At 53.9% G+C, this 12,244-nt stretch overlaps 1 protein-coding gene across 1 annotated transcript; it reads left to right on the top strand.

Annotated features, from left to right (window-relative positions):
- The first annotated feature begins 5,074 nt into the window (after nucleotides 1-5,074).
- FAM187B (family with sequence similarity 187 member B) lies at nucleotides 5,075-8,527 on the top strand. The gene is made up of 2 exons (XM_050930223.1): nucleotides 5,075-5,952; nucleotides 8,188-8,527. The coding sequence occupies exons 1-2, from the start codon at nucleotides 5,075-5,077 to the stop codon at nucleotides 8,525-8,527; spliced, it is 1,218 nt and encodes a 405-aa protein (XP_050786180.1).
- The last annotated feature ends 3,717 nt before the right edge of the window (nucleotides 8,528-12,244 follow it).

A 12,244-nucleotide genomic window follows, 5' to 3' on the forward strand; every position in this document is an offset into this window, starting at 1 on the left:
GCCATCTTGCTCTAACATACACTGTCCAACAAGTGTTAAAGACTTTAAAAGGAAGGAAACAAAATTGGCACTGAAAAGTTTTAGAAACTTTTTTTGGAGGGGGAAAGGGAAACTTTCAAAACTTTTTCCCCTTCCAAAAAAGTTTCTGAAACTTTTTCCACTGCCAACAAATGATTTTGAAAACTTTTTTTGCAAAAAGTGTCTGAAACTTTCCTCCCTGCTCAACATAAGTTTTGAAAATTTTTACCATCTCCAAAAGAAAGCTTCAAACACTTTTTGCCTCTAAAAAGAGTTTCAAAACCTTTTTGTATTAAAAAAAAAGTTTCAGAAACTTTACTACGAGTTTTGAAAACACTTTACCCTTCCAAGAAGAGTCTCCAAAACTTTTTCTCCTTCCATAAAAATTTCAAAACATTTTCCCCTCCAAAAAACAGTTTTAATTTTTTTTCTACCTCCCAAAAAGAGTTTAAAACACTTTTCCTATTAAAAAATTTTTTTTTTTAAACTTTACTCTCGGCACAATAAAAGTTCTCAAAACTTTTTCCCCTTCCAATTGTTTAAAAATGTTTATTAATTATTATTAATTTTATTTAGATTGATGTAACATCTAGGTGCCCTAGTCATGGACCAAGATCCCAATGTGCTAGGTGACATACAAACACAAGACAGAAAAACAGTCCCTGTTGCAAAGAGCTTTCAATGTAAATATAAGAGAAGAGACAACATGGATTCAGACAGACCCACGGGTGAGTGCAAGGAAACAGTGAGATAATATCCAACTCCCACCAAATATTTATCTCCCCCAGAACTTTTTTACCCGAGAGGCAGAAAAGTTATAAAAACTTACTTTGAGGAGTGAGAACCTTCAGAAACTCCTTTTTAATGGAGGAAAACTCTTCAAAACTTCTTTGTTTGAGGAAGGAAAAGGTTTTGAAAGGAGAAATGGTTCAGTTATGAAAATCTGGGACAAAAATGTTTCCAAACTTCGTGGAGATGTTTTCCAAAACTTTTGTTGAGGGCTGAAAAAGTATTTGAGTCTTTTCATGGGGGGGGGAGATTTTGAATTTAAGGACGAAAACGTTTGTGAAATTTATTTTTGGAGGGCAGAAAAAGGTTTTGAGAATCCTTGGGAAAGTTTTTGGGAATCATTTTATTGAGGGGAGAAAAGTTTTCAAAAACTTTTCACAGAGAAAACTAAAGTCCCAATCTATAAACACATACGCATGTGCTTGCAGCAGAATTACTTCACTCCTGCTGGGAACTCGCTTAGCTATGTCTACACTGCCTTTTTGTCAATAAAACTTGTCAGTCAGGGGTGTGAAAAAACATCTCCCTGACCAGCAAAAGTTTTACCTATGTAAAGTGCTGGTGTGTACAGCGCTGGAGACACTCTGCCACCAACAAAGCTACCGCCCCTCGTTGGGGGTGGTTTAATTTTTCACAGGGCATGTCTACACTATGAGATTATTCCGATTTTACATAAATCAGTTTTGTAAAACAGATTGTATAAAGTCGAGTGCACACGGCCACACTAAGCACATTAATTCGGTGGTGTGCGTCCATGGTCTGAGGCTACCGTCGATTTCTGGAGCGTTGCACTGTGGGTAGCTATCCCGTAGCTATCTCATAGTTCCCACAGTCTCCCCCGCCCATTGGAATTCTGGGTTGAGATCCCAATGCAAAAACAGTGTCACAGGTGATTCTGGGTAAATGTCGTCACTCAATCCTTCCTCCATGAAAGCAACGGCAGACAATCATTTCGCGCCCTTTTTCCCTGGATTGCCCTGGCAGACGCCATAGCACAGCAACCATGGAGCCCGTTTTGCCTTTTGTCACTGTCACCATATGTGTGCTGGATGCTGCTGACAGAGGCAGTACTGGAGTGCTACACAGCAGTGTTCATTTGCCTTTGCAAGGTAGCAGAGATGATTACCATCCCTATTGCACCGTCTGACATGCCATTGTAAATTGGTGATGAGATAACGGTTATCAGTTGTTCTGTATCGTCTGCTGTTGTCATGAGTGCTCTTGGCTGCCCTCGCTGAGGTCGGCAAGGGGCGTATGGACAAAAATGGGAATGACTCCTTGGGTCATTCCCTTCTTCATGTTTTGTCTAAAAATAGAGTCAGTCCTGCCTAGAATATGGGGCAAGTGTACTAGAGAACCAGTGTACCAGAGAGCACAGCCGCTCCATGTCAGATCCCGCAGAAATGATGAGCTGCATGCCATTCTAGGGGATGCTCCTGCAACAATCCCACCCATTGCTTCCCTCCTCCCCCAACCCTCCTGGGCTACTGTGGCAGTGTCCCCCCATTTGTGTGATGAAGTAATAAAGAATGCAGGAATAAGAAACACTGACTTTTTAGTGAGATAAAATGAGGAGGAGGAAGCCTCCAGCTGCTATGATAGTCCAAGCAGGACATTAAAGGGTGGGGGGGGGGGCGGAGAGGAGCGCAGCCTCCCGCTGCTATGATAGTCCAGGCAGTACAGAATCTTTTCTTTAGACATGAAAGGGTGTGGGGGCTGATAGAGCTCAGCCTCCAGTTGCTATGATGAGGATGGTTACCAGCCATTCTGTACCATCTGCCGGGAATGACCAGGAGTCATTCCCATTTTTACCGAGGCCAGCCAGGGGCACTCACGGGCTGATGATGAAGACAGATATCAGTCATATTGAACCATCTGCCACCGGGAAGGGGATGCTGGTGTTCAGCGCTGCAGCACTGCGTCTGCTAGCAGCATGCAGTAGACATAGGGTGACACTGAAAAAAGGCGAGAAATGTTTTTTTTTCCCTTTTCTTTCCGGGATGGGGGAAGGGTGTAAATTGATAACATATACCCTTAAAAACCCAGGAAAATGTTTTTGACCCTTCAGGCATTGGGAGCTCAGCCAAGAATGCAAATGCTTTTCGGAGACTGTGGGGACTGTGGGATAGCTGGAGTCCTCAGTACCCCCTCCCTCCCTCCATGTATCATAGCCTGGAGATTTTTTCAAAAGCTTTGGCATTTCGTCTTCTGATAGAACAGATTTGTCTCCCCATGCAGCGATCAGATCCAGTATCTCCCGTACGATCCATGCTGGAGCTCTTTTTGGATTTGGGACTGCATCGCCACCCGTGCTGATCAGAGCTCCACGCTGGGCAAACAGGAAATGTAATTCAAAAGTTCTCGGGGCTTTTCCTGTTTACCTGGCCAGTGCATCCGAGTTCAGATTGCTGTCCAGAGCGGTCACAATGGTGCACTGTGGGATACCGCCCGGAGGCCAATACCGTCAATTTGCGGCCACACTAACCCTAATCCAACATGGCAATACCAATTTCAGCGCTACTCCTCTCCTTGGGGAGGATTACAGAAGCTGGTTTAAAGAGCCCTTTATATGGATATAAAGGGCCGCGTTGTGTGGATGGGTGCAGGGTTAATTCGGTTTAACGCTGCTAAATTCGGTTTAAACGCGTAGTGTAGACCAGGCCACAAAGAGCGGCTACACTGAGTACCTTACAGCAGCAGTGTAGACATACCCTTAAAGTAGGCACATGCTTAGCAGGAGCAGGACTGAAGCCCTGAGACCCTCCTCCCCGTGGCCCATTCCCAGATTCTGGCAAACAAAGGCTAGGGATGCCCAGAGTGTGTGGATGCATTTTGAATTTACACATGTGTATTTGAGATCAGAATTACTACAGCCAGAGCGTGACTCCGGATCAACCCTGGGGGAGCTGAGATCAGAACCCAGCCCTGCCCCCTCTGCAGTCAGGGGGTGACTCCGGATTGACTTGGGGGGAACTGAGATCAGAACCCAGCCCTGCCCCGGCTGCAGTCAGGGGTGACTCCGGATCGAACCCGGGGGAACTGAGATCAGAACCCAGCCCTGCCCCCACTGCAATCAGGGGGTGACTCCGGATCGACCCCGGGGGAACTGAGATCAGAATCCAGCCCTGCCCCCGCTGCAGTCAGGGGTGACTCCGGATCGACCCTGGGGGAACTGAGATCAGAACCCAGCCCTGCCCCCACTGCAGTCAGGGGGTGACTCCGGATCGACCCCAGGGGAACTGAGATCAGAATCCAGCTCTGCCTCCATTGCAGTCAGGGGGTGACTCCGGATCGACTTGGGGGGAGCTGAGATCAGACCCCAGCCCTGCCCCCATTGCAGTCAGGGGGTGACTCTGGATCGACCCCGGGGGAACTGAGATCAGAACTCAGCCCTGCCCCCGCTGCAGTCAGGGGGTGACTCCGGATCGACCCCGGGGGAACTGAGATCAGAATCCAGCTCTGCCTCCATTGCAGTCAGGGGGTGACTCCAGATCAACTTGGGGGGAGCTGAGATCAGACCCCAGCCCTGCCCCCATTGCAGTCAGGGAGTGACTCTGGATCGACCCCGGGGGAACTGAGATCAGAATCCAGCCCTGCCCCCGCTGCAGTCAGGGGTGACTCCGGATCGACCCTGGGGGAACTGAGATCAGAACCCAGCCCTGCCCCCACTGCAGTCAGGGGGTGACTCCGGATCGACCCCAGGGGAACTGAGATCAGAATCCAGCTCTGCCTCCATTGCAGTCAGGGGGTGACTCCGGATCGACTTGGGGGGAGCTGAGATCAGACCCCAGCCCTGCCCCCATTGCAGTCAGGGGGTGACTCTGGATCGACCCCGGGGGAACTGAGATCAGAACTCAGCCCTGCCCCCGCTGCAGTCAGGGGGTGACTCCGGATCGACCCCGGGGGAACTGAGATCAGAATCCAGCTCTGCCTCCATTGCAGTCAGGGGGTGACTCCAGATCAACTTGGGGGGAGCTGAGATCAGACCCCAGCCCTGCCCCCATTGCAGTCAGGGAGTGACTCTGGATCGACCCCGGGGGAACTGAGATCAGAATCCAGCTCTGCCTCCATTGCAGTCAGGGGGTGACTCCAGATCGACTTGGGGGGAGCTGAGATCAGACCCCAACCCTGCCCCCATTGCAGTCAGAGGTGACTCCAGTTTGACTTCAGGGAGCTGAGAATCCAGCGTGCTCTCCCTGGGGCTCCCCAGCTGGCCCCTGCTGAGCAAGGGCAATTATGACCTCATGCTCAGACTGATGACATCACAATGAGGTCAGCAAGCCGTTGCCTCCTGCTCCAGCCTCTGGGCACACCCCAGCCAGCCATGTGCCCCCGAGCAGTGGCCCTCAGCTTCCTCTTTGCCTTGATCTCTGCCGTGGCCAATGGCGACCCATCCCAAGGCGTCTCCCTGCCAAAGCCCTGCCTCCCGGGCCACCCATGCACGCTGGCCTTGATCTCAGACAACCCTGTGACCCTGAGGTGCCCAGGCGCCCCCCACCAGGGCCCGGTCTCTTGGCAGTATGTGGATCCCTCCCGGCCTGGGGAGCGGCCGGCCACCTTCATCCGCACCGGGCACCCCTTGGCGCTCATCCCCATTCGCGCCAAGCTGTGGCAGCTGCGCTTGAAAACCCGGATGCTCCGGGGCGACCTGCGGATTCTGGATCCCAGCGTGGAGGACTCGGGCATCTACACCTGCCGCCGCGGCGACGCCATGCTGGCCTACTACGAGGTGGATTTCCAGGACGCCAGGCGTCTCCACATCAGCCACGCCAGCCTGGGAAAGCCCCCGCTAGCTAACACCACCGTGGAGCTGGCCGGTGGAGACCAGAGGCAGCTGTTCACCGCCTGGGCGCGCTGGCAGCCCTGCGACCGCTGCGGTGGCCCCGGCGAGAGGAAGCGGGTGGGGTTCTGCTATGCTCAGCTGGCATCACGCCCCCAGGGGCCCCTGCCATGCGGGCTGGCCGGGCGAGGGCTGCCCCAGCGGGGGCCGGAGCTGCGGGTGGAGAGCTGTGAGGTGCCATGTGACAGGGCCTACACCCTCAGCCGGGATGAATGGGGCAAGGCCCCCCTCCTTGTCATCACCCACTACCGAGCCCTGCCCTACGCCAGCGCCAGGCTGAGGTGCCCAACGGCCTCGATATACAGGTACAAGGAGCCAGGCCATGCTGTGGAGACCCAGGGGCCCGTGCAGCCATGTATCCCACCCTCCATCCCCGGATCAGACCTATGGGCCCATCTACCCTGGTATCAGGCCCTCTCCCTGCTACCCCAGATCAGACCCATGGTCCCACCTCAGCTGGTATTCCCACCCCACCCCAGATCAGACCCATGGGTGGCCCATCTAGAGCAATATCCCCCCCATCTCTAAAAATCTGTCCCCTAGCCAAGAGCTCAGGTCTGTTGCAGAATCCAGCCCTCATGTATGGGGATAAATCCAGGCTCCTCAGTAGGGTGAAATTGGAGGGGCCCTGGGGAGGGAACGGGGTAGATTGGAAGGAGTCAGCTTATTTGCACTGAGCTGGTTCCTGTGTGGGTGTTGGGAACGGGAGCCAGGTTAATAATTTACCACCACAGTGAACCTTCACCCTGGTTGAAACTGAGCTGTGGGATCAGGAGACAGTGCCTGGAACAAAGGGGTTCCAGCCCGGCATTAGGGAGCGCTGTGCCACAGGGAGCAGGGTAGGGGCACTCTCCTCTGGTGCCCGATGCCCCAGCATGGCACTAGGGGGCGCTGTGCTGCAGGGAGCAGGGTGAGGGCCCTCCCCAGGCAGTCAGTGCTGGCCCCAATGCCCGGGGGGGCTCTCCCCTGGCAGTCAGGAGCGCAGTGCTCTGGGGGGGGGTGCAGTGGGGGCGTTCTCCCCTCGCAACCAGTGCTGATGTCAATGCCATCCTCAGCAAAGTGTAACACCAAGTCCCTGCCCATGTATGGTCTTTTAAAACCCCAGCGCACTTGAATACAAGAGATATTGGCTATGAACCCAGGCGTCTTGGCTCCAAAATGAGTCTAGCTCCTGCTCAAGGGATACAAACTCCACCTCTGGGGGCTTCTGACCTGTAGCTTTCACCATCCACTAACATCATCCCAGATCCGAACAGAAAAATCACACCTCGTTAATTCATTCCCCACATGCTATTTTCTGGTAGCATCCAGTGGTGCCAGCCCTCATGATTTTACTGTGACTCCCAATTTTCCTAAAGCCCTCGACCACTGGAATCATGTTAGCGCTCGAACCTCTGCTTTCACGGAAAACACATAACTAGTCTACATGGCTACACAGAAAACCTTGGAAATGTGACTCCTCCCACCTCCAACATCAGAGGGCCAATTAAAACCAACCTGACACAGATCATTTCTTTAACCTTATGATTTTTGGAAGCTGCTCTCACAGTTTTTTTTAGCCAGCCTCAGACTTTTTTTTAAAGCCAATCTCACCATTTTTTAAACCAAACAAAGGGTTTTTTTAAGCCGATCAGGCAATTTTTAAGGCAATCTCACAATTTTTCGACAGAACACCTCATTAAAAGTGAATGCCAGGTCGTCCTCTTGTGGCTGATGCATTGGAGAATAACCTACTACTGCTATCAGCTAACCATGCTTCTCCTGTAGCTCAAGCACTAGTGTCTAGGGTTCAAATCATGCACAAAATCCTGCCTGAGGCCTGTTTTGGTGGCATCCCTGCTTCAGCCCTGCCCAGCTGCGTGTGCTCATAACACATCAATGCAGATGAGTTTAGCTACCGGCTGCAGACGTCTCACTGGCAAATCTGATCCCACTCTAGCCCCAGCCTGTGCTTAAGGCTCTGGTAGGCTTGGCATTTGCTGTTGTGGGGATGCGAATATCTTGTGGGCTAGACACATTTCAGGTAGTTTCACTGGGAGATGCTGACTCTGACATTTTTGCTGCCTGGTAATTCCATAGATAAGCACAGGAGGAGGGAGAGATTCCCCCTATTCTAGTCCTGGCCACCTGGACCAATTTAGCCCCCCCATCCCAGCACCCCAGACACCCCCACCCCCAGGGTCTCCCTCTAGGGGAGAGCAGGCTCCATGGATAGCCAGGCCTTCGGCCTCTGGTGATGAGAGCAAGGGGGCTGGTTAGTGCCAGTTGAAATGGACAGAGACCAGGTGAACTCATTCCAGCCAGCACCCCTTAGAGGGGGACCCTTTCGTTACCCCTTGAGCCAGCCAGTTCCCCGCCCTGGGGCTGGATCGGAGCTGGTGCCCCCCCTCGAAGGGTAATGCTTTACCCTCAGCCCCCTGGCTCTAACCTCTAGACTCCCCTCCCCTCCCAGAGCTGGGGAGAGAACCCAGGAGTCCTGTCCAGTGAGCATGTGCAAGGCCCACACCCAACTCTGCTAACCTCTCTCTGTCTGCTCCCAGTCCCGTGTACTGGCAGGAAGGCCCCACCGCCCTGACCTGGCTGGACCTTCATCAACGCAATGGCTCCATCAGCCTGGACAAGGCAACCGGCGGCGGGACCCTACTGCTTTCCTCCTGGAATGGCACCGATGCCGGCTATTACCAGTGCTACGTGGGCGGGCGGCTGGTGGGCCGGTTCCTGGTCACCCCGCCTAGGGTGCTGGCCCCCGCCCCAGAGCTGACCCGCGCCTACTCGGCCATCGAATCCCTGGTGGTGGGGCTGGCCATCTTCCTCATCTTCCTCCTCTTCCTCAGCATCCTGCAATCCTGCCGCAGGAAGCCAGGAACCATCATGGCTTGAGGGGGCTGCAGCTGACATCATCGCGAGGGGCTGGGGAATAAACATATTGACCAGCAGCTTGGCTAGGTGTGCACTAGGGGGCGCTGTGCTGCAGGGAGCGGGGTGAGGTGGGCGCTCTCGCCTGGCAGGCAGGGCTGGCCCCGATGCCCCAGAGTGGCTGCTGTGCTGCAGGATGGGGGCTCTGCCCTAGCAGTCAGGGCTGGCCCTGATGTCCTAGGGGGAACTATGCTGCAGGGAGGGGGCAGGGTGGGTGGGCTTTCCCCTGGCAGTCAGGGCTGGTGGCCCCAATGCCCCAGCATAGCACTGGGAGGTGCTGTGCTGCAGGGAGTGGGGTGGGGGGCTCTCCCCTGGCACTCAGGGCTGGCCCAATGCCCTGATGTGACACGAGGGGGTGCTGTGCTGCAGGGAGGGAGCAGGGTGAGGGGCTCTCCCCTGGCAGTCAAGGCTGGCCCCAATGCCCTGATGTGACACGAGGGGGTGCTGTGCTGCAGGGTTTTGCAGCCCTAATTTTATTTGCATGCCAAGCCTAGGTGCCTACCCCACTCAGCAGAGGGCGCTAAAAAGCCAGTGTTCAGATATAGATGCCCCAGCCACCTTTAAAGTGCCATCACGAGGTAGGCACCCCACATGGCCAGTAGGGGTCACTGTTCCCAGAGACTTAGCAGCCTCTCCTTGCTCCATGGGCACAGCAGGATGGTGTGGGATTGTCCACAATCAGCTCCCTGCCTCTGTTCCTCTCCGTGGGCCAGTTATCAGCTGTGTAACCCTCTCTGCGCTGCATCAAAGCAATGGGCCCATCTGCTCTGGTATCCCTCCTCGCCACGCTGCCCCAGGGCAAGAGGTCCATTTAGCCCAGGCCTTGGTTAAGGAGCAGAACTGGGGATAAACCCAGGAGTCCTGGTTCCCAGCCGCTGTCCCCCTGGCTCTATCCACTAAACACCACACTTCCTACAGATTTGGGGCTACAGTCCAGGAGTCCTGACTCACTGCCTTTCTAGCTCCCACCACTAGACCCCACTCCCCTCCCAGAGCTTTCGACAGAACCCAAGAGTCCTGGTTTCCAGCCCACCCCCCCCCCTTATCTGACCCACCAGAGTCCCCATCCAGAGCTGGGAATAGAACCCAGAAGTCCCAGCCCCACGTCCTCTAACCACTAGACAGCACTCTCCTCGCAGAGCTGGGAACAGAACCCAGGAGTCTTGACTCCTCCCCTCCCCCCGCTCTCTCCCATATCCTGCTGCCTTGTGTTTACAAGGGGAGGAGGAGAAAGGCTGCAGGTATCCAGATGGGTCCAGTCAGCACACTCTGGGGTGAGTTAATTACCCGCCCCACTGCCCGGAACAATTAGCCAATTCTCTACTCCGAACTCCAAGGGGTTGGTGGCCGGTGATCCTGTTCCTTGCTGCCTTTGTCTGCGCGATGAATCAGTCACACTGCTCCGCAGGATCGCCGTGACTCATGGGCGCTCACAAGCGCGGCCTTTGTGTGCCCGTCCAGCGGGACGGGACACTCCGTGACTGCCACCAGCTTTCTCGCCCCGCACTGGGGCCAGCCAACTGAGGGGGTCTTCAGATACCGCCACTTCTCTGACTGCCTGAAACCAGCCCTACGCGGGCCCCAGGAACGTACGTGCATGAATCAAGATCGGTGCTTTGCACGGGGCACCCGCAGGGCTTGGCCCTCAAACATTTGAGGGACGCGTGTCAGGATGCAGCGGGGACGGACTCTCCTGCTTTAGCCACCTGGCCTCTGAGGTCAAACAAACCACAAAAGAAGGTTTCTGGGCTGCTGGCATGATGGCTGCCACACAAGAAATGGCTGACGTTCATCTCGAAATCCTTAGCTTCACGCTGGCCCAGGCATGGAGGTGGTCGGCTCCGAGGCTCAGGGGAATGTAAAGCGGATCTTAGGAGAGGGGACTGACTGAAAGAGATTGGCTGTCTTAGCCCGCCAAATGTTTCAAGGGTGAACAGCAGCAAGGGGGAAGAACTATTGATTTGACATCTAGAAATCAGATCAACCCAGCGCGAGTTAGTTAGGTCAAGCCCCAGTGTAGATGCAACTAGGTCAGCGGTGGATTTCTTCCGTCCATCTAGCCACTGCCGCTCCGAGAGGTGGGTTAATGACAGAGACTAGTACGCACACTACCCCGCTGGCTGCCACGTAGCACTTGCCCTGGGCTCTGGTGCACGCAGGCGGATTTAAACCGCAGGGAAGCAGAGGGTTACTCCAGGCTCTGGCATATGCTGTGCTTGGGCACGCTGGGTCGGGCACGTGTTGCATTGGTGCAGGCAGGCTAGGTGCACCTCACCGCCTGCCCCATCTGGCGTCAGGTGATTTGTGGCTCAGTTTCCACTTCAGCTCCGGGGCCAACCGCAGATGTGGATCAGCAAACTGCAATGTGATGAGACCAGTCCCCTTCCAGACTATCTTTTTTTGTTCTGTGTTTGTACAGCACCTAGCGCAACCATCCCCGGGCCAAGAATGGAAGACCTAGGCACTATCATAATGCACCTAATACATTGCACTATTAATGTACAGCAGGGAGTTTTGGTCCCCGACTGGAGCGCCTACATGCTACTGTAATGCACCTACTAAATTGTACTAATAATGTACACCACCTAGCACAATGGAGCCACAGACCATGCCTAAGGCTGTTTACTGCTCCTGTAATGCACCTAATAAATGATAACGTACAGCTTGATAATCTCGCAAGCTGCTGTTTTCTTACTTTGCCTGTCGATAAATTTGGATTTTTGTCGATGGGAATAATTTTTCATCGGTTTGTGTGTAGAGTCGCCAACCCTCTAGGATTGCCCTGGAGACTCCCGGAATGAAAGATTAACCTTTAATGAAAGATTATGTCACATGATGAAACTCCAGGAATACGTCCAACCAAAACTGGCCACCCCACTGTGTGTGTCTGGTGAAATCGATATTTACCGATAAAAAGCTAATCCTTCCAAGCCTATGTATATAGTGTAGCAATGGGGTGAGTAAAATGGGCCAAGGATGCTGTTCCTTCATAGAAAGCTTCCTTCCAAAAGATGCTTGTCCTTGGCTAGCCGGGCACCTGGTTCAAACACCCTGCATGGGGGATCTCTGTTTTAGAGCTGTAAACACTGCCCCACTGGGTATAACCGAATGCAATGATTCCTTGTACGCTTCTTAGGCCACGGCAGGTCTGCCTGAATCTTTCAGGTCTCTTTTCCAGGGTGTTGCTCTATTTACACAAACAACACTGGCAAAGTAGCAAAAGATGCAGGCTGCAGGGGCAGTTCACTCAGCTCCACTGCTAGTGCAACCAATCAGTCAATCAATCAGTCACCTATGCACCTTCCTGCATCCCCCCCCACAGCTTAATCCTTCATAGAAAACACCGGATGCATCTCAGCTGGGTCTAATCAATTGCATATCAAGCTGGCTGGCCCCAGAATCTGTGGCTCCTAAAGGATCAGTCTCCCCAGTTACACTGGGCCCACATTTTGTGATGTTTTGCCCGTCTTTATGGAGCCTACCAGAGGCGTCGTGGGCCCAGCTGCACCTGCAGTGTCTGAGTCCACCTGGCAGCGCGGCAGGGTTGGCCTTTGAGCAGAGATGATCCATGCAGGGGGCTGGCTGGCCTTTCGCCGCCGGTCCCTGGGTCAAATCCAGCCCCTGCTCAGAGTGCCCCGCGTAATGCACTGCTTGAGGCCTCAGCCCCAGATCCCAGCAGGA

The sequence above is a fragment of the Gopherus flavomarginatus genome, chromosome 20, assembly GCF_025201925.1.
Source record: "Gopherus flavomarginatus isolate rGopFla2 chromosome 20, rGopFla2.mat.asm, whole genome shotgun sequence".
Lineage (NCBI taxonomy): Eukaryota > Metazoa > Chordata > Testudines > Testudinidae > Gopherus > Gopherus flavomarginatus.